Source organism: Arvicanthis niloticus, chromosome 17 (assembly GCF_011762505.2).
Source record: "Arvicanthis niloticus isolate mArvNil1 chromosome 17, mArvNil1.pat.X, whole genome shotgun sequence".
Taxonomy (NCBI): Eukaryota; Metazoa; Chordata; class Mammalia; order Rodentia; family Muridae; genus Arvicanthis; species Arvicanthis niloticus.
The window spans coordinates 43539305-43563203 of NC_047674.1; the positions used below are offsets into that span (position 1 = coordinate 43539305).

At 34.4% G+C, this 23899-nt stretch overlaps 1 protein-coding gene across 48 annotated transcripts in view; it reads left to right on the plus strand.

The window, feature by feature from the left end:
- Positions 1-23899, plus strand: part of Rims1 (regulating synaptic membrane exocytosis 1) — a 468064-nt gene that overhangs the window by 326893 nt on the left and 117272 nt on the right. For 22 of the 48 annotated variants that reach the window (XM_076915149.1, XM_076915147.1, XM_076915179.1 and 19 more), the window contains 6 exons: positions 3263-3419; positions 4095-4220; positions 5755-5817; positions 9248-9322; positions 10203-10292; positions 17074-17157. In XM_076915149.1, coding sequence (XP_076771264.1) covers positions 3263-3419; positions 4095-4220; positions 5755-5817; positions 9248-9322; positions 10203-10292; positions 17074-17157 — 595 coding nt within the window. The remainder of the gene's footprint in view (positions 1-3262; positions 3420-4094; positions 4221-5754; positions 5818-9247; positions 9323-10202; positions 10293-17073; positions 17158-23899) is intronic. The other 26 variants (XM_076915160.1, XM_076915163.1, XM_076915176.1 and 23 more) reach the window with 4 other exon arrangements.

The window sequence follows — 23899 nt, forward strand, 5'->3', positions numbered from 1 at the left end:
ATTTAAAATATGATTAAAAAAATACAGAGGATTTTCAAAAATTACATATTTGTTATATGCCATTCAAAGAAAGTACTTATGTATAAAAAGTCCAAATATTATTATCTAACAGTACTGTGGACTAACTTAGATTATGAGCAGGAATTCTGTATAGTAGTGAATAACATTTTCTATTGGCTGTTTCAATTTTTAAAGGACCATAATAGTTACACACATTCTTAACAGACTTTCTCATACAGTATACAATTACAAAATTTAATGAAATTGAATTGCTAAAAATGATTATGAATGTAAATCTTTTTTCATATTTAAATCAATTGGGATGAGACTATTCCTACTAAGTAAGTAATCAAATAATTATTGGGGTTGGTCAGCCTTAACGTCACCACCATGGGTATTTCTCATGTTGTATGAAATTTTTTTCTTTTTTAAATGAGACATTAGAGGATGAATGAATAGCCAACTAAAAACATTTATTTAAGTGGTGAGCTTCTCTTTCTCTGAATAGTCAGCATGGCTTATGGACCTACTGCTCATGAGAGTATTGCTTGGGCATCACTTATGGAACTCTGAATTATAAGCGTAGCTTTATTTTCTACTAATTTAGTCATTCTAGTGTTTGATGAATGACACATATTATCTTTATTATACAAAAACCAGTGCTTACATGTTGTGGTAGTTATTAAATACACCAGCGATGAGGAAGTATGAGACATGGTTGTTGTAGAATGTTCTGCATTCCTGTGGTTATATTAGCCAATTAGTTTTAACTGCTTAAGAAGAATGAAACCCATAGGCAAATTGTTGTTTTGGAGCTTCTCAGTAAGTTCAAGAAATAAAAATAAAATCTCTAATGTATAATACAACAAATTTTTAAAAAGTAGATGAAAGTTAAAGAACTGACCCTTCCAACTCATGACTTAAGCCAGATTGCATGCTGTCAAGAATGATTAAATCGGGAAAATCAAATAATCAAGAATATAAATAGTAACAGATAAATATTAATGTGTATATATTTATGTAATGACTGCAACTATAATATAATTAAAATAAATCTATGAATAATAATGATATGGGTAATCATTGATATAAATAGAGATAGACATATGATTTAAAGTCAGATTTTAAAATTTTGACTGTTACAGCTCTGATTCACTAAAATTGTGTACATTACCTTCAGTATACTCTGTGTATAAGTCACGAGTTGTTTTATGACTCCTAAGAGAAATTCACTAAAAGCACTTAGGATCTACAGAGCTTTAGTATACTACTTGTTTTTCTTAAAGTCCTTTCTTATACACAAATATTTAAGTATATAATGCAAGTATTTGAGCTACATAATACAAATAATTCAATAAAAGCTATGTGTTCTTTTAAAACACATCACTATTTGTTTTTATAGTAATTATTAAAGACCCAATTTACACACCTTGACCATCACTGAAATTTTGAGGTTGTCATACTCTTAATTTAACATTGATGTCCCATAATTTTACATAATTGATGCCGTTTAAATTTAAATGATCTAAACATCTGTTTCAGTTATTGATACAATTGTCCCTTTTTAAATATGAAGTCTATTCATTACTTGCTAATTCATTAGTAATTTTTTTGCTGGAACAAAAGACTTTTTCCATAACACACTTATAAATGAAAATATATATTTTTAAGTTATACCATTAAGGTCGTATTCTCATTTTAGTGTCGTTTCAGGCTGTTAAAGGAAGTGAGCTCTTTTCATCTGAATATTGTCCAGTTGCTCTTTCTTAATGATCTCCTCTGTGTCTTAAATTTACTGACAGATGGCACAGTCATGCCAACCTAGCTGGTGGCTAATTGCCAACTTGCTTTTACAAGTGGTGTTTGATGGCGCAGTTTTAAAGTCAGTAAGAAATAAAAAAACAAATGAGAAATATAAGCCAAGCAAAACATGGTTTCAGTTTTCCAGCTGAGAAATGTCTCCACGATTCACGTCATTTTTAGGCAGTTGTAAATGGAAGTTCCATTTCCTTAACCACACAGTGTTGTCTACTTTTCTTGCACTGATGAAAATTAATGAACACGATAAAGGTATAAATACACCACTTTATAACTGTGAGCACTTATTATGGATTTTAGATGACTTTTTTTATCTAAATAAAAGCAGAAATGACAAACACATACACATTTTTATTCCAAGATTGTTACAGCTTGTGTCTCTGTGCAGTTGTGTTAACCATGTTTATTTAATAATGTCTCCCGAACCCACTGGAGGGATAGTTTTAGATGTTCTGTATAGATTTGATGACTTCACAGTGTTAATTCTCCTGCTTCATTATTACTATGATTTCCACTCACACACTACTTACCCACTGAAATTTGTATTCATTGCTTGGAAAAGCCACAATTCATATTTGTTATGGTAGAAATTAGCTACTATTCTTTGTTCATTTAAACAAATGTGGGATGTTTTCATTTTCAATTAAAATGGCCAGAGTACTTAGTAAGGACTACATTGGTACTACAATTAAATGGTTTCTCCTTTAGAAGAAAAATTCAGGAACTGAGTGATGACTAAGTCAGTAAAGTGTGCAGCAGAAGCCCAGGCAGTAATGGTGGCATGTGCTTGTGAACCTAATGCTGTGGAGACAGGAGGATCCCTGGCGTTCACTGGTCAGGTAGCCAAACAGAACAAATGATCTCCAGAATCCATGAGAGACCTTTTCTCCAAAATATGGAACATGATTAAAGGAAGATCCTTAATCATGACCTCTGGCCTCCACATGTACACATGCTCACGCCTAGAGAAGCTGCATAAATGCGCCCATGCACATGCGCACGTGCATGAGCGCATGTAAACAGCACACAAAAGAAAACAGTTCAAGTTAATTAAATTAAAAGAGACGCCAGATTTCAAGTCATTGGCTTGTGTATTAACTATAATTCTCTCGCTGCTTGGTTGATGTTGCTGAGAAGCCACTAACTCATCCATTGTTGATATTAAAATTGTGCCCCAACTCATCCCAATGTCTGAGGCATAGACCGTCCTGTCAGTGTTTAATATCTCCATGGTAGCTTTAAGTGTAACTGTAATGTGTTTTGATGCATGTTTTATCTTACACTTTCTGTCTATATACATAAAGCTTCGGGAGATAAAGCTATACAGATTGCATGGCACCTAACATTAGCAGGTCGATGGCTGCTTTGATATAATTTCATCATTTCTGTGTTCCGTTCCTGTCGTAAAAAGCACTAACAAGTTTTATCTGTATGCTCTTGTCAGTGGGTTATAGAGCTAGTGCTAGAGAGAGTAAAGCAACCACGTTAACAGTGCCAGAGCAGCAAAGAACTACACATCACCGCTCACGTTCCGTGTCTCCTCATCGCGGCGATGATCAGGGAAGGCCTCGTTCACGTTTACCAAATGTGCCATTACAGAGGTAGGTCTGGAGCAGGGTTAGTGCTCTTGACAGCACTTTTTTTTTCTTAAATCACAGTGCATTTTATTATAGATCAGTAACTGCAATGAAATGATGGTTAGAAGCAATTTGCCATTAGTTACCATAGCCCTTACTTTTCCAACAGGCATTCCAAAAGCACGGCAGAGGGGGAGGGGCTGGGTGGGGGCTGGGAAAGCAAGAACTAAACAATAACAATTTTGTGAAATGAGAATATATTTTAAAGAGATTTAATAGTATCTCTTTGAAGCAGTTTAAGTGCTGAAAGATATCCCCTTCTCACCCTCTCTGTGTCCTCTCCCTTTGTTCTCTCTCTCCCTCTCTCTCTCTCTCTCTCTCTCTCTCTCTCTCTCTCTCTCTCTCTCTCTCTCTGTGTGTGTGTGCTATTTCATCTGAATTTGAACATACTTTTAGAGCTGCAATTGTGATGATGAAAATCATAGTTCTTCTTTACATAGATACAAAACAGTGTTTTAAAAATGAAGCAGACAAAAATGAGAATATGATCTCTTATTTCATTGAATTGGGTGTGATATCAACATCTTTAACCCAGGCCACATGTTAGCCAGTTATAGTCTGTTCATTTCCTCTTACTTTGTTGATTGTTTGGGGGAGAACCACAGGCTTTGTCAAATGAAGTTTTGTGGCCCATTTTAGGAGCTTAGATGAAATTCATCCAACACGAAGGTCACGTTCTCCAACCCGACACCATGATGCCTCCCGAAGCCCAGCCGATCACAGATCCAGACATGTGGAAAGTCAGTATTCATCAGAGCCGGACAGGTACTTTGCCCAAGTAGAATCTTAGTATGATAGTCCTCCTGTGTTGTGTTTTAATATATACAAATATTGCAATACAATATATGAATGAGTTAAACCACACCATCATTCAAAACAACTTCTCTCCAACAGCTTTCATTTCTCGCACATTTGCAAGTCTCGAAGATACCCAGTCAAGGTTATAGCAATATTCGTAGTTTTAAGTCATGGCTACCTGTTTATAACGCTTCATTGACTTACATTTTGAACTAAAGAAGGCTACATGAGCAATTTTTAAGTATTTTTCTCCTTGGGTCACATGTTTGGAAGGTTTTTCTTGTAATTAAAAAATACACTGTTGACATAATTAAAATGCTTTTGGTAATGGTCATCTGAAAGGTTGTTACTACTGCAGACTCTGTGAAAACTTCAATGATGTTTTTGTTCTATACCACTTTTTATCTAGTGTCTTCTCCTGGATGTCTGTGAAATGCAAAAAGAAAAAATGTTGATAGATCATTTTATGGATGTGTCCGTTATTAGATCTATGTTTACTGATGAACAGATATTTCATGGAAGTCGTTAATAGGAATCTATAAAATAAACACATTTTTCTTCATGCCCACAGACATTCTTGTCAGAGATACCACAGGGATGTACTGCATCAGCCTAAACATAGTGTAGGGACTGAGTTAAAGTTGACTGAAATGTTCTCTTGTGGCCTTTGGAAGTGGGGGGAAGTTCAGGGAGGCATAGAGAAAGGAAGGTGGTGTAGAATGGCGGATGTAATGGACTCAAAGGCACAGAGTCCAAGCTGAGCATCTTCAGTTTCTATGGAAACTGCTGCCATTCCCTTCAGGTGTGAATCCCCTTAGGTACTGGGGACAGACTTGATCAAAGACATAGTATTCCATACTGCCCAGCTGAATGAGTGAGTGAACCCTGCATCTCCAAAGTTCCTCTTAGCCCCAATAAATATAGGGAAGTGGCAGTAAGCAAAAGGCTACAGTGGCCAAGGTGATCAACCTAATTAAAATAATTCGGTCATAGAATAATATTTATTTTCAAATAAAAATTCTAGTTAAGAAAATCCCAGTATGCTATTATCAGTGGCTGCTAATGACAATGAAATTATCATGTCATTCAATTTCTAAAAAAGAAATGAAACCATTTTGCTTCCATTTTAATATCTGAAATGTCAAGCTAGTACATTTTAATTATTGAAATGACTGTACTTGGAAATATATTTCTATACCTTTTGGGGGTGAAAAGTTGTTTTTCGTTCCTTTTTTTTTATCTTATAAAATTGTTTTGCATCACTAAGTAGTAAGTCGGCAACAGTTAGGACTTCTACCATAATGTTTGTACTCTATCGTTTGAATTTTTAAATGCTGTCACGTTTCTTTTTGTTCAACCCCCTCAAGCAAACATGCTAGTGCAGACAGTCTGATTTCTCCCCTTTCCATGTTCTCATTGGCACACCATTGGCACAATCCATGTCATTTAATGCCTTCTCATGACCTATCCGTTTCACTCACCACCCATCCTGTCTGTGCAGTGAGCTTCTCATGCTGCCCAGAGCAAAACGAGGACGAAGTGCAGAATGCCTACACATGACCAGGTAAATACAAGGATTTGCTTCTGGTGACTGTGTGTAATGACTTACTTTCCATTCCTCTACTCTTCGTCTCTCCTTTGGTAGTACTATTGCTACACATAGAACTCCTCAACCATTAAAAAAAAAAATGTTACATTACTGCATGTGGAAGTGATGCAAGGTTTTCGGAGACACTGTTATGTTTCCGATGCAAAGCAGACCATTTTGACATCAGTATATTAAAAAAAAATCCAAAGCCTGGGTGAGTCTCTTTGTAAATGTTTTCATCATTAACTATCAACCCAAGGAACTAGTGTATACAGTTCAGATTGCAAATGCCCCTTGGGAGCTCACCCTACCCACAGGTGGACTCAAGGACCTGTGTAGTCACAAAATTTCTGATCTTCTGTGCATGGCAGGTTTACTGTTTTTCATTATTGTGGTCATGTTGCTTTAGCCTTTTAAATATTTTCTTTTGCAACCTGCTATCATTACGTTCTGTCTATTTTTTATTAAAATGTTTTCTGTTCATTTTTTATGGTTTAACTTCAGGTTCTTTAAACACCTTGCCTCTAGCCGTTCAGATATGCTACAAAACAAACTTTCCCATGAAGACATACAGCAGTACAATACCACTTAGAGTTAGGAGAATGAGGACATGTCTTAAAACATGATGCTGTATGTTAAACTTGTATCTTGAATTTCAAGTCTGATGGAAATCATATTTTAGTCGTTACTTGTATGTAGGTTGTAGCAAGCTAATCATTACTGTCATTTGAAGTCAACATTATGTCCAGAAGTAGTAAATGAGTTGGAAGGAACAAAGACCCTTGCAAGTATAAAATGATAATTTAAAAAAGCTAAAGGAAAGAAACTCAAATGTCACACCTGTAATGCAGAATAAGCTCAGAATTGATTGTGTCCCTGTGGGACATGTGGTTCTGATCAAATATGTGATCAAGACAGGGCTAGCAAAATTTACTTAAAATTTAGACGTCTAAAATTATCCAGCTACTGGTTATTATTGAGCTCATTTTGTAGGGCCACATTTTTAAAAAAAAATGAGGAAATGTTAGTTCTACCTATCTACTGATAAAAAAAATAAAACAATTATAAATATTTTAAAATTACCTTATTTTATTACGATAAACTATTCAGGCCTATTAGCTGCCCATCAAAGCAAATGCTTCTAAGTAACAGTGATTTGTTTACAAGTTCTGTAAGTTTTCTCCTATTTTTGTCTCTGTGACTGCAACTATAAAGAAAAAGTATGCATACATGGCTTTTCTATTTATAGATGTATCTGATGTCTGCCCGAGATGCATACCAGTAGCCTAAATGAAAGAAGCATCTCTTCTCTTCTTTATTTTGTATCAGAGGTTGCAAAATTATGATATATTTCAAGCTGTATCATTTTATATAAGTTCATCCTTAGAACAGTTTCACTAATAATACGAAACTCCATATATCTTATTGTTTAGTAGATAGAATCAACATACTGATTTTGTAGGTCTTCAGGTCATTAGTCAAATTCAAAAATATTGTATGGACATTAATAAATGTAAATCTGAGGCTGATTAAGCCCATTGATAACCTTCACAGATGGAGGAACTTCATAATTCCCAGGCAAATGCACGGGCGCATAGCCAGTGTTATGGCGGGCTTCTCTGCCCACTTATTGTTTTTGTAATGGTAGTGTTGGTCCTAGTAAAACTGATGACTGTGGTTTTCTAAATTACAACTGTATTGTTATACTTATTTTCATTCCAAAATTTTCAAAACCTTTACTTTCCTCTACTCCTTAATACTCACTATTAAATGTCTAAGAGCAGAAAAATCATGAGTTCAAATATAAGTACATATATGTATATTTAATATCTTCTGTATTCATATTCATGTAACTATAAAGGTTTTTAATCTGTATTTGGGTAAAGATATGCACACATATAATCTCCTATTTGTATGGATAGATAATATAGTTTGATTTCATATAAATTTTGGAAATGTATTAGCAATATATATTTTTATGGCCAAATTCTTAAGTGGTTCTTTAAAAATAAAATACACTACATTGACTGTAGTCTTATTTCACAGATTTAACAGATGATTATCTGAACTATTACACTAATAGTAATTTGCAACTTAAATAGAAGTTGAAAACTGCACATTAAGACCCTTGCCATGCATATTTTAAATTAACATAATTAAAAAAACCCTATCTCATATTGATCAATTCCTGGCAAATTATTTATCATGAATTTCATCCTTCATGAAAAATTCCTCAAGTGGTGTAGTAGGAACAAAATGCTCTACCTGCCTCAGTGTGACCTGGATACCTGATAAATGTTACCCATTTAAACCTCACAGCAACCTGTGTAATTGATGCTATTTCTCCCATACTGTTGATATAAAAAATAGGCTTAGAGTTTTTGACATGAATCTTCAAATTTCAATCAGTATCTTGCAGAGGCAAGATGTTAGCACAGTAGATTTTCTACTGTTTTCCACTGGGTTTCTGATTTTGTGTGGATCTCTATTAGAACATTCCTGGGGGAGGAAAAATAAGCCTCCTGAAGCAATTCCTTTGGAAATTTTTTATAGAAACCGGCTATTAAAGGTGTTTGCCCATGCTGGGAGACAAAAAGAGAAGAGAGTTTTATGAAGGGTGAATACTCTATTTCTGTGTCTTTTTTTTTCTATGGGTGGAAAATATAAACCTTTCTCAAATTGAGGATTCAAAGGATTTGCTCTCATGTGAGCATTAGTGTAAACCTGATTATGCCGGGAGATTGTTAAATACTTAGTGCCTTGGGAATGTGCATCTTGATCGGTCCTTCATGTTTTATGCCATCAAATAGATGATGCATTTTTTGTAACTAGTCGTGAAAAGTATAGCACATTATTAGATTATATTAAAAAAAACTGGATTAACTAGATTTATCCTGCCTTTCATCGGAAGTACCAGCTATGTGATATGTCTTGTACAAACTCGGCAAATCTGGGTCTTGTTTCTGCCATTTAATTCTAGTCATTTCCCTCTTTCAATGTTTCTTTTTGTCTTGTTTTTAACTCCAAAATTACATGAATTAGTGGATTTTTAGATTTTTAGTTTTAAATCTGAGTTTTTTTCTGTTCCCCATAGGAAGTATAATCAGGAATTAGTATTAGTGGTAAGTTTTGCTCTAACCATTGGTTTACACTTCCTCAAACCTATCAGATGTTTCCCCAAATAAGATGATTAAATTTTAATTTTGAGTAACATGGAATAACCTGACCATATATTATTAACTCTTCTCCTGCATCGAAATAATAATTGTGACTGCTCTGAAAACACTAGTAAGGATCCTTTGACTTAGCTTCGGTTGGGCCTCCCAATTATTTTTTAAATGTATTAGTAAAGTTGATTTCATATTTGTTTTTCTGTTTCCCTGCCTGTTTGGGTTGCTGTTTCCAGAGATCTTGTTAGATACTCTAAAACATTACCACCCAAGATGCCTTTATTACAGAACAACTATCATTGGAGCAGCAGGTAAGAGTGACAGCAGTAATCTCTGCTTGGCCTCAGCCCCAACCCCAGACACTAAAATAGGAAAGTTACATTCTTCTGTGTCCTTTACCTTACACTTTGAATGAATCTGTGCCCAGTAACCTGTGCCTCATTAAAACCTTAGCTGATTTGATTACAAACGTACATTCTGGAGTAATTGTCTCAATGACAAGTGACTCAGAAGTCAGAATTCTGCTCATTTATTATTTCCTTGTTTTACATGTCGATTGTCCTCACGGTGATTAATTTCATTTAGTTTTTCCTTGTGTGACTTTATTTTGTGAAGCACAGTCCTGCCTGCACACACTAAGACCAGATCAGTGACTACACAGGACGTTTCCCTTCAGCATGCTTGTCAGAATGCAAGACTGCTGAGAATTTCTGATGAGTTACCCATTAGGCCAGAGCATCAGGAAGTGGGACCGCCCACTTTCCCTGTCCAGTGTTGTGAAGTAGAAGAGTGGAGCTGTACAGTTCTTTCTCCTATGATGTCCTTCATTTTGTTTTGGTGTGGCATCTGTCCTTGGTAATGAAGTTTTAGGCATTTTGTTTTTAATGCTTCCTGTATCCAGTTTCCTTTGTTTTGTTTTGTTTTCATAAGTAGGTGTGACTTAGTGTCATATTTTAGACTGAGATTCTTTCTTTTAAAAAAATTATGCAACGCAATTTGAGCATAATATTTGTTTAGTCTCTAAACAAAAGTTTACACCGTCATCCTGTGGCTCTCTCACACCCTTATGAACTGAATCACGGTGATTCGACATTTTGTGTAACGAGGACATTATTTTATGCTTTCCTCTCTAACGTGGTCTTTCTTTCTTTCCTTTGTCTTTCTCTTCTACCACTGGATGCAATGCACTAGTGAACTACAGCCCTCTCTTGACAGGGCTAGGAGTGCTAGTACCAACTGCTTGAGACCAGATACTAGTTTGCATTCACCAGAACGAGAAAGGTATAAAATAAAGACTTTCTGAATTTCTTATCATTTGTACGGTGTGATCTTTTATTTCTTTTCTTTTTTTTTCTCAATTACTTTGTTTTTGTTTCATGTGAGTCTCGCAGGCTTATCCACTCACACCTGCGCTCTTGCTGTCCACATTTCCTTCCCGCAGTACGCATCCGTGTAGGAATATGTGTATGTGCCTAAGTGTGAAGCACACATACGCATATTTCCATGAATGTTGTTGCAAATGGCGTGATGTAACTTGTAACTGCTCCCAGCTGCCACTTGTTTTTCTGTTGCTGTTCAGTTATCTTGATTCTGTGACTCAAGGAGCCTTCGGTATGCTGATAAGACCATGGGTTAGTGAGTTATCTGAAGGGGGGAGATCAATTCCCTATCAGTTGTACCGATAAAAAGGATTTATGGATCTTACAATAATCTTCTGTAAACTCAAAATAAAAACTCTGTTGAAATAAACCATTTACCTTTTCACTGTTTTAATTAACCTACTCTTTATATAAATTATGTTAAATTATATTTTGTAAAAAAAAAAATCAAAAAATTTCCTGAGACTTTCCAAAAAAATAAATACCTAGAACATGTATACACATAGTTTATTTTTGTTAAAGCTGCATATAATTAATTAATAAGTACTAATTCCAAGCTACATAAAGTCAATAATAGTGCATCATATTTTCTTCTAATTGTAAGGAAATTAAACAATTGTTTCCTTATTATAGAACTTTCTATTCTTGTAAACTTATGTGTAACTGATAGTCTTGGTTATAACTTCTGTCTCTCTTAAGTTAAGTGTCATTCAAAGGAAATTTATAAACTACATCTGCAAACCCTGAAGAAAAATATTTGGCTGTACTAATGTAACCGTCTTCAGAAAGTGTTTAAGCTTTCTTCCTAGTAATCTTTGTAGCCTATAGGGTGTTTATTTTTTGGAATTAAACAGTAGGTCTTCAGAAGATTATTCTAGAAACATTTCTTGATTTATAAATTGAAGTAAAATTTACAATAGGCAAAATGAAATTAATTTATATTATATGACTTGCATTAGTTTAGTGCTTTAGTGAAAATAACTGTACACTATTCTGAAACCGGAGCTAAAATAATCTTATTGTTTCATTTTGTCAGAAATCATCCTATCCCACAAATAATTAGAAAGATCAATAATCTTTAACATTTTTCGTATTACTATAATTTACGATACATTAAAAACAAGGGTAGAATTATCAGGGCTGAAATTTTTTGACTGTAAAAGTATCCTGAATTTTTAAAAAAAATTTAGATGAGTACTCCCTGATTTAAAAAATATACAGTTGAAGCCATGCATATGCTTTTAAATTTCTCAGAAGCCATGATAGAAAGTCAAGACAAACTTCGACTTATCATTAGGTATCATTATAACATGTCAGTAATAGTTGTAAGCAAAATGATGCATATTCCTCTTTGCATGGTAAGCCATGAATATTTTATTTATAACACACAATGATTGGAATTTTCACATTCTTTGGGCTGATTTATTGGACAGCACAAGTCTCACGTATGTGCCCTTGAAACACTGAAGCCACAGTGTTCGCGAGTTTGTGTATTCATTATTTTAAATCTCTCAAAAAATACCAATAAAGTAGGTCAATCTGTATACAGGAAAGCTAATCATATATACAACCTATATGCAAGCAGGCTAATAATATATTAAATCTATATACAAGAAGGCTGATCATATATACAATTTATAGTCAGTGGAGCTAATTGTATAAAACAAAAAATGAGAAAGTGAGTGGAAAACCTATAATTCTATATGTTGAATAGAAAGAAAAGATTCATTAAAATATGGGAAGAGGTTAGTATCATCAGTGATTCTCATCTTAGTGAGGCCATTTGGGTCCAAAAAAGTAAGGTTTTTTTTGTTTGTTTGTTTTTTTGTTTTTGTTTTTTTGTTTTTTTGTTTTTGTTTTTGTTTTGCCAATGAATCATTTTGAAACTGTTGCAGCAGTTTAAAGTGGTAACTGTTCTCTTTGTAGGGTTCAAAAGGCTTACTACAGTAATTTCCGGTAATTTACACACACAAATACACACACACACACACACACACACACACACACACAGAGTGAGAGAGAGAGAGAGAGAGAGAGAGAGAGAGAGAGAGAGAGAGAGAGAGAGAGAGAGAGAGAGAGGAAAAACTGCCGAACATTCCTAAAATTCAATTTCATTTTCTTAAGATAGTACTATTATTTTCACAGCCTTCCCAAATGCTGCTTTACTGTCCAAGAGTTCATTGACTCTGCCTTATTTTTGCTCTGCCTTGTGGGTTGTTAGGCCAATTGACTACCATTTCCTTATGCATCCTCCCTGATTTTAAAACAAGTTAGGATTGGCGTTTACACAGGATACAACTGTCAGAACAGAACCCAAATCTTACAACCAACTTCATTATTTGAGCGATAAGCAGCGTGCTCTCTTTCTTAGGCATTTCGGCCATGGCTTGCAGGCATTTTGGTCCTCTGAGTCCTACATATAGGAATGCTGTTTGGAAAGGGAGTTCTATGAGGTTAGATGCTTCTTTATTTCATGTAGTCTTGATTCCAGAAATAAAAGTTAAAAATATATATATATTGCAAGATGGCCATAGTTAGAGAATTACCCTTACTAACTCCTACTAATACAATTTGGGGTTTGCTTATAAGAGGTAAGTTTTTGTCAGATAAAGCCCAGTTGTCTTGCTTCCCTGATTGGGAGGCAGTTACCCCGATGGCTCTTAACTTTTTCTTTACTAGATATAGACATAAACCAGGGTCTTACATACTCAGAGACAAGGATGCTTAGGGAGATGGGAGGGTGTGCAGGCTCATGAAGGTATTCTCTACTTCCTGCTTGCATTTTTTAAGCAGAACCCCCCATCCCCAATGTAATTGCTGTGTCAGAGGTTCCTTCATGGGCTATGTTGGCTCTTTTGCTGTTAAACAACATTATTTCAGTGCCTGCTATCCAATCACTTGAATCTCTGCTCCATAAATAGCTTCCCTTAAGTGGCTGTTAGACACAGTCTCTTCTGAAGGTTTCTTTGCCTTTCTTATTCATTAACAAAAAATCTCCACCATGCTCCTTCCTTTTTTTCTACTCATGTTGTCCCTTAAATTTTGTTCATTTCAAGTACTCTGCTGCCCATGAACACACACTTCCCTCTGGTTAGCCAGGGCAGATTGTCTTTCTCCAGAAGTGAACCCAAATTTCTAAATGATGTCTAGACACTCAGGACATTCAAAATGTCCAGCTAACCTTCATTATTTCATCCTTGAGTCCAGGACACTACCCAGTTCCTCTTCTTAAATGTTGTTCACATTTGATGATTATGAAAACAGCTAGCTAGGTGAAGTGGTCCAGGCCTGTCGAACAAGATCTTGATGGGCCAGAGCTGATGTGTGATGAGTTTGAAACCAGCCTAGGCTACATAGCCAGTTTAAGACCAGTTTGAGATGGAAAAGGAGGCTGTCTCTCAAAACCGGGGATGTCTTCCCATCCCCGTTAGCTCCCTCATAGGTTTCGTAGTAATCTGTACTATGTTTTATCTTGCAAAACTTCCATTAAGTTTCAGATAAACTTGTGGCTTTGTTCTCAACTTAGGAATGCTTTCATTTTTTAAAAGTTTTGGTTTATCTAAGACTTCTTCAATAAGAACCTACTACTAATTCATAGCTGTTGATTTTATTCTGGACCCACCTATGTTCATGATTTTTTCTTGAAAAACTTAACTGTGACTGTATTCGGTGGTCTAGACCTTAATTACAACACTTGGGAGGCAGAGGCAGGCAGATCTCTGTGAATTTGAGGTCAGCCTAGTCTGCATAGGAAGTTTTAGGCCAGCCAGGGCTACATAGTAGGTAGGGCCCTTTCTCAAAAGGAACGAAGGAAAGAAAGACATGAGGAAACAAGAAAGGGAGAAATAAACAAACCCCAACCAAAACCCAAAACTTACCACAACCACATCTAAATCTGCATGCCATGTTTCAATTGAGCCACTACTATGTGTAGAACTGCTTGCTTCCATTGTGTTATAAACATTTTTTCTATCCACAGATAGCATTATTCTCTTGGATTCATGTTTAATTTGAGGTAGCATTCTTAACACTCTCTATTCTTGCATCACTAAATGTGGTTCCAGTGGTGAGTTAGATACAAGGAGAGAGAAACATGGGTGGTCCATACTAATGCCATGAAAGCAATGAGTAAGTTTACAGTTTGTAGCCATGGGGTTTAGTTTGGTAGCAGCGAAGCTTGAGATTCACCAACTCCCAGAAGCACAGGATGCTCCCATTACAAGATGAGGCCCAACCTCGTGACAAATGGCAAAGTTTGTCTCTGGGCTTGTTTGCTTTTTGAAGCCAGCCTGGTTAGGAAAGAATTGAGAAATATCAAAGTCCTTTATGGCTTATCCTTTAAATTTGAAGGGAGGGGGCTCCCAAGGAGAACGTCTCTATTAAAAAGTCAAGCACTAGAAATTGACATGAACTAAATTATCATAAAATTTACTTTGTAGTGAAATGTATGTAGTAATTTAAAAAAAAAAAAAAACAGACCTTAAGGTATGTAAATCAAGATTGTAATAAATAATTTGGGAAGGTTTTACATAATGAAAATAGATACTTGAATAGTCAGCTAATTCATTGGGCTGTGGTTTCTATTTTAATATCTCAGAAAATGTTTTTGATACATCATTTATGATATGAATGATTTACGTCTCTATATCATTTTTCTTATTGATGACTTTTTAATATCTCAGAAAATGTTTTTGATACATCATTTATGATATGAATGATTTACGTCTCTATATCATTTTTCTTATTGATTACTTCAGGTATTCTTTATGTTCTGCTTAGAGATTTGCACCAGTGGAAGTGATGTATACGTTGAAGTATGTGTGATAATTACACACTAAGCCACATACATTTGTTCTTTATATTACTGCTAAAGAAAAAAATACCTTAACAGTAACCTTAATTCTTGTAGAGTCTAATTATTTTATATATTATTAAGGAATTCCCTTATGCAGTCATTACTCCATATATACATAAGGTACTCATTGTTTGTAACCTGGCCATGAAGCCTAGAACCTTTTATACTTACTGACTCCTAGGTCAGTAATTAATAGGAGAAAGGACCATACCTGGAGCTCGAGTACACTTGACAACAAATTCCAAAATCTAATACTACTGCTTAATTCCATGTTATATCTGTTATAAAATATTAGAAAATAGAAATCCAGGCTTTTAATGTAATGTAAATATAATATGAAACATTTATTTAATAAATGGACTGCTACCATTATTAGTTTAGAACAGCTGTAAAATGTATCAATATTTATCAGACTATGAAGCTAATCTAAATTGTCTGGTTTGAAAAGGAAACCAAGAATAAGTTTGTTTAGTTCAGTTTGATAATTGGCATCTAAAATTGCCAGCTATATTAGGCTATGATTTGAAACTACAAATTGAAATATATTTCATAATACATATGACTATAGGATATATACAAGGTGAAAAATATACTATTTTCTGCAATAGTAGAGAGACAAAGAGATGTACCCATTTAAAAAGTATATAAATGTGGTAGTATATTTAAAACTTACAAGTACATGATATTGGAACATAATATTTATTTGGTGGTGAAAATGTGGATATAAATTGATACTGCTCTTACCATATGCAGAATAGCTTGGGGGAAGCACAAATTTGTGCTGAGTCTACAGATCAGCATATTCAGAAGGACTTTGAGACTTAAGCAGTATATGTGTTGTGCTATGGACTTGTCCAAAACTGCCTCTTGAAAGCTTGCATTCACAATTGCTTGTGGTAAATGTACACCTTTCTCTATCACTGCTTTCCACTGCATGTGTCATTGTTACGCCATTTTTCTTCATGTTCCACCTTTCCTTTTATGTCTCAATCAACACAAGGACTGGGATTCTGCCTCCAGAAGCAAAGTTATCCATAATCCTACCAACCTAGAATGATTACACCAGACGAAGCTATTAACTCTATATGTTTACAAACCATCAGGTGCTTCATTACAACTACGTATATGTAGAAATACTATAGGTATTGGCATATTCCAGTTTTCTTTAAAATAGCTTAGTTTAGTTGATTTATGGAGCAAAGCCAGTCAGTTGAATGGAACATTTTAAAAACACCCAGATGGGCTCTGCTGAGAATGTTGCCTATACAAGCACAGCTTTACTTCTTCTGTTTAAATTATCAAATAAATCAATAAAAGGAAAGTTCAGTGTCAAGAATGTAGTGTTGTGTTTTAAGGTGCTACCTTCATGTTCATTCCATAGTTATAAAAGCTTTCAAATTAGCCTCTTAATGCATGCGAGGAAGCCAGTATCTAGACAAATGTCCTGGCTACAGTATTGAGATCTGACTTAGTGTATGAAATGTCTAAGCCTGGCCTTTACTCAGCTGCTTTGTTTTCTTTAATTATTCAGCCAGATTTTAAAAATGACTATTGATATACACTATCTGAATCCTAAAATGGTTTAGTAGTAACAAAGCACACTTACATTTATGTTTATATAGATATGTAGATACATAGGCATATTCCCGAAAATAAAACACTCACCAGACATATTATTATCACATCTAAGTTTACCTACGATTAAATTATAGAACAAATACTTGACTTTCAGGGGCATTATTCCAGTCCTACTGTTCCGTAAATTATTTTATTTTAAGAGTTACTAAATGTCCTGTTTTTTTTCCTGTCTTGTTCACTGGGCAAACAGGGGTAGATGGTCCCCCTCCCTAGATAGGAGGCGACCTGCTAGCCCCAGGATTCAAATCCAGCATGCATCTCCGGAGAATGACAGGTACTAGTCACCTCCTCACAGACAAGTCGCTTTAGAAGCTCATAGCTGCAGAATGAAGGAAACTGAGGGGGATGTTGGTGGTGACAGGCTTCCATTCGAGAGCCAGAGCCAGACTTGTGATCCCTCCAGTGACTGGACACAAGTCTGCACCTCAAAACATTAATGGAAATGAAAGGCATAGGAAATGACTTATTGTAAATATAGAGTCAGCATCCAGTGAAGGGATATGTTTGATGTGTCTCTGTTTCCAGTATTTTTTAATTTTTAGAAACATTTATGGATCCCTTTTTTCTGCCTAGGTATAAGTGGAAAATTTTAAGTGCACCAGAATATATTAAAAATATGCCATGCAACATATTCTTGGTTACATTGTTTGATAATTTAATCTCAGCTCTTTTGCCTTGTTACTGTACAAATATACTGAGAAGGAACTGTAAGGTTTGGGTTGTCTTTCAAGCCTGATGGGAAGTAGGACATCTTCCTCATGTACTTCATATATTGTGCTTAAATTATTAAAAGCTAGGGTCAGTCAACAAGGTTGACATTTTTGAAGCAAATCACCTCTGCATTGAATCCACTCCATGCTGATCTGTAAAGGTTTCACAGTATGTGCCTTCCATTGTCACTGTTCTCAGCTTGCCACTCTCCTGTTTTGTGATGTTTAAAGATAAATATACATATATACTTACAAATAGTTTTGATATTAAGTATTTTTAATGAATAGTCAAAGAAGTTTTCACTTCAGCTGAAATTCAATGAATAAATGCAATATTTATTAGATATGAAATAATGCAGTCTCTGAAATACAGCAGGTAAAAGATATATATATATATATGTCTTCTTTTTCCTGTTATGTTTGTATGTCACTTAGTAATTATAGCCTTATCAGAGTGGTAATGTTTATTTTCTGTGTACGTGCACAATCAGCATTTCTGCACAGTTTCTAAAGTAGAATATCGAAATTGCATAGAACAAATTCATATCATTTACAGTGATGAGGAAGATTATAAACTGGCAGTTTATAAAAACATTTTTTTGTTTTCTCATGTCAAATCCTAAAACATTTTCCTCTTAATATTTGAATATATATTTGAAAGTGAAAATTATTCCCTATGCTATTGTTGCATTTGTACAGTTAAATTTATGGAACTAGAAGAACTGACAACATTTCCAGTCTACATGTGAGCAAGGGCATTTGAAATAAAAATGTGACAGAATTTTAGATGTAAACTGAAAGTCATAGATCTGCATTGCTGCTCACTCATTCAAGAACTTTTGTGCCCACTGTGCACTGTCTTCTGATGGGTGAACTCAGGACAGTGATTACGGCAGATGGTACTGGCCCTGAAGAAATTGGAAATTTCCATTTAGAAGACAACTCTCTGAATGCATACCAAAACAGAACCGTGATTTAATCTAAAGTAATGTTTGGACATTATTCAAATTAATGATGAATATAATGTACTTGAGTTGGTGTTTATTAAAGTGGAATACACAAAATTAACAGCTCAACTCAGCATACACATAATTTCATTACTTTCAATTAACAACATGAATCAATTATATGGATTCCCTAATTTTTCTATAAGTAACTACAAGATAAATGTTTGGAACAGAAATGAACTCACAAAATTTGAACCTGGATTTTGCTTCTCTGTAATGATATTCGTGAATAAGCCTTATATTTGGCCATAAGAAATGCATTTAAGATGCCTAAATTCTTATTGACTGCTATGTAAAATAGAATGGAGTTTATAATAAACTTTTATTCAACTGTAAGAATACTAAGTGCCCATGGAAATGAGAGAGGAAGGACTCTCACCCACGCTATGTAACCATTTTTGTCAACATCCTGACCAAGCATAATAAGCACAAGCTACCTCTCCTCACATGAACATAATCATTTTGAAGTTCGTACCAATGTCAAATTGAAATGAGTGTAGCATTAGATTTTGAATAAAATGAATAATGTGGCCGTGGAGTTAGTTGAACTTAAACACTGGTAGCCAAAAATACTTTGAATTAGATAATGACTTATACAGTTGGGACTGGATGTCTTAAAGGGTCATAAGGCATTTCTTTGTCTTTTTATTTCCCATAGCACAATGTGTACATTGGCACCTATGTATGGACTTACATGCATATAACTTTTAGTGAACTGTGTCTGTCTAATCCAGTGTCAACAGCTGACATTCTTCATGGCTTCTCAGGTTGTACCATACACTTACTCAGATTCAACATGGAAGCATATTTATGTAGGTCTAAAATTTCTTCAAGAACTTGTAAGATACTTTAAAACAAAATTCTAAAAAAAAAAACAAACAAAAACAACAACAACAACAACAACAAACAACTAGCTAGTTTTGACCCTTAGGGAATATTTGACTTTAAAACTGTGAAAATATCTTAGGAGTCTTATTAAAAATCTACTTTTAACATCATTCAAATGAGAGAACAATTGTCCTCATTGTTATTTTAATATACAAATTTAAATATGTATATTGAATATAATTTAACATTAAATGTTTAAAATACACGAAGTTATTTTGTAAAATTTTGAGCCTATAAGTCTATCAAACATAGTGCACATGTGATCTTGCATCTAAAATCAGGCAAAACCTTGCAAATAAGTGAATACTTGAAAGAAAACTATTTTCTACTTGGAAGAAAACTCTCTTAAAATGTCTGAACGTATTCAGACTCTGCGTTTGATTCTCATAGCTTAATTATCCATTTTTAATTATCCATTTATTATGATGTTATAATGCCAAGTATTATGATGATCTAGCTCATCTTTTCATTTTTATTAAAATTCTTATACTAATGAAAATGTTACTTTAAGATACAATGTTACTACTTCCTATGTTTGCATTGAAATATTTTTACACTGGTATGCCTGATACTTTGAGTGTACTGAAATCATTTGATAAAAATCATCATTTTCTTAAATGTATTTGAATAATATTGCACCCACTGGGCTTGCTCTCAGTTAAGTTGTTGAGGTGGTGTAGCTCTTGCTTATTTTACAAGTAACCAGATCTTCTGTCCACACCTTGTACTTGTCTGTAAGGTGACTTGAGCAGTTATATCAAGTGATTCGTTTTGATTTAAAATTATCTTCCTTTATTGACTATTTTGATAAAATCAATAAAAACATCACTATTTTGATTCACACAACACTTACCACTTGCCATGTGCAGGCAGAATTAGTATACAACAAGATGTATCACACACTCAGATACTTTGTGTCCAGATAACAGTCACACATAGGAAATGAACACTATATAAGATGAAGTGTGTCCATTATTAATTTCTCATGAATTTATTATATCATGTAAGGAAGTAAGAAGGTAGAGATAGGCCTTCCACTGTAAGACAACTCAACCATAGACAGCCACAGACAGAAGAGCCATCCTGAACATACAGTGACTTATGCTCATGCCGTCCCTATTCTATATAATGAAAATACTCAGATTTCTCTTACCTGCCCCCAACCAAAACATACTGTGTCAAATTCCTACCAAATAGTATTACTAAATTATGTTGCAAGTGTAGCAGTTCAGTTGTATAGTAAATGGAACTATATGTAGAGAAATACATATGAAAGTTTTGTGATATCGTCAGAAAATATTTGCTTACATATGTTGTCAGAGAATTATTTTCTACTTTGATTATTCATTAAAATGTATATGCTAAAATTAATATAAATAATAATATCTAAAAGGAATTAAAAAAAAACAAGTTTGATTACAGATAGCCCCAGTTTTCTAATTACAGTGTTTGCTTCAATTAAATAATAAAATAGGCATGCATTTTACATTTGCCTATGCTTTAAAGCTCATAATTAACTTGATATCTACCATATGATTGTAGGACTTTTATATTTCTGAGTATTAATCAGAGCTAATTATGTAGGAAAATGTGCACTTTAAATATTTTTACTTTTGAGTCATAGAAACAGTAAGAACAATAAAATACTAGTAAAGATTCCTAGAACTTTTGTAGAGCTGAAATGCGTGAGAACATGGTGATTGTACCAGATATTTAAGGAGTGTGGAACACGAGCTAAGTGTCTCTGCATTTTCTAGCATTGTTTCTGTTTGTGAACTTAGCTAGTTATCAAGGGAGTAGCTGTGCTCTCAAGTTCTGCACGACTCATGTTATCCCATTATGGTAAAGCATAAAAGCTGGTGCCATAAGATAACTCACCCTTCCTTCTGCATAAAGTATTAATAAAGCAGAAGGCATGCTTTATTTGTGGAATTTTCTGTTTTACTCAAGTCCAGAAAATAATACAATCAAATTTTATATGTATTTGATATCAAAGAAAAGATCATATTCTCAGTGAGTTCTTTTTTCTTAGTGTGAAGGTTGACTGTCGATTCCACTAAAATAAATAACATTTTATAATTTTAAGTAATATATGAAGGCATAAGCATCATATGGATACTTTGGATACCATGTGGTATTTTGTAAGGTTCTCATATTGGTTCCCTCAATATTATTTCTATAGTGAAGTTCTCCTGTCTCTCATCTAGATTTCAGGTAGAGTATATTATCATGTCTCCACTCTTGTTAAACTGTAACCTACTTCTTGATCTATCAGAAAGTATAACCTAGTAATAGTGATCAAACTTTCCCATTCTATCAAACTCCAAGCAACCACCTGATTCTGACCTCATACTTTTTGCTGCAATTATCATTTGAGAAGTTGTCATTATAGCAGCAGTTTTCAAACGAAATATTCAACAGAACTAAACACAGTTTAAATGAGTAATGTTACAGTGGTAACCCAACTAGACCAAGACACTGACAGTAGAACCTTAAGGGGATTGATGTACAACACTAAGTACTGCTCCCTGTGACCAAATTAGTAATAATCTGATCAATAATTTTGATTGCATATTATATTAATATAGATAGGTTATTCTAACCTAACCTTTTTATTTTACCTATCTCAGTCTTCTACTTATATCAAAGACAGGTGTAATTTAAATGCACAATGTATCCATAGCTTTGAATATAAAGCTAGAAAAGAAAAATCATTAGGACCATCATATCTGTTCCTGCTGTACATTGAGTTTTGACAATTAAATATCTATCATTTGTGCTTTATTTGAGGCGATCTCAAGTAGCTACAAGAATTATAAAGATGTTAAGTAGCTACAAGAATTATGAACACATATTCTCGTAGGTATCATTAAAACAATCTTTCACAAAATTTATAATGCCCTTTAAAGAGAAAGAGAAGTCTCCTTAACAAAAAAAAAGATTAAAACCAACAAAGGAAAGAGATGTGTGGACCTGTTTTACTATGACCTCCATCCTTATCCTGTCTTCACATGTTACAAATCACTTTCAAACCCTGATATGATGGCTGCTTTTCTAATCCTTGAGGTAACCAGGTTCATACCCGCCTTAAGCCAGAACAATTTTTACATAAGGTGCGTGTGTGTGTGTGCGCGCGCACACACACACACACACACACACACACACACACACACATACACACTTGCACCACTTTATGTTTTGGTAAAATTTCACCATCTTAATTGTCCTTTTGTGAATAACCTAAATACAGCTACAATTCATACTTGCTTCTAAGTCCTTAATCTACTCCAATTTACACTCATCTTTACCCATTTTATGTCTCTTTGTTGTCTTTCATCACCTTGCCCTACACTATACAATGTAGCTACAACAGATTCTTTTACTGTTTAGTATTCAACTTTCAGTAGTAACAATGTCGGTTTGTTAAAGGCTGAAGCTCATATGTAACTGATTCATGGGCATATGCCAGAAATATGCAAAGGTTGCTTCCCACATAAAGATACTGAACAGGTATGTCTGTTGGGTGAAAGATGGGGTAAGCTGAAACACAGATGAAAATCACTTCTCATCTTTGCCCCTCTAGAAGAGGAGAGTTCTCTGGCCCTCAAGCAGTTGTCCTGACTACTGTTAGAACCACACACAGACTGTCCATAAGTTACACATAACTGTTACTTTGATTTCCCACACTTCCATCTTCTTTACCCAGCTTCTCCTTTCTCCATCCCTCACTTCCTTCTGTGCTGTGGCCTCCAGGATTTCCTCTATTTCAGAAACAAGCACTAGTTCCTAGTCACCATGAAAACTATTAGCCATATGTGTTGCATATTCTTCCAGCTAAGGAACTCACACCTGTTTTAAAGAAGTAAAATGTTGTGAGCTGGTAGGAGTGAAAGAGTACACACTTGGGAAAGCAGACTTGGTGCTTTACTGTGTGTGTCTCATGCCGAGAGGCACTTAACTAGGATGCCTACAATTCTAATTAAGAACAAATACATGCCTTGACAAAGAAAGGGCTGTGGACAATATAATAGATGTAAAGTGTAAAGATTGAATAATAACACAAAAATTAATATTATGATTTTGAAAAGTATGTGTTTGAAGGCCATGATATTTTATATTATTTGCTTCAAATCTGAACCACTATGAGTAACTATGTGAAGTGATATTTGACTTATTCACAACTGTAATAACCTTTTAGATATATGTGTATCTTATATGTACATACACAACGTATGTTATATACCTTATATGCATTGCTGTCCTAAGTTTATATAAACATATACATTATAAATACCCACACATAATAGTAATTTTCAAATAATATTTCATACATTTTAGGCTAAATAGGTACATGTAAGATACATTAAATATTATCTCTCTCTCTCACTTTCTCTATGTACATCGATTTTAG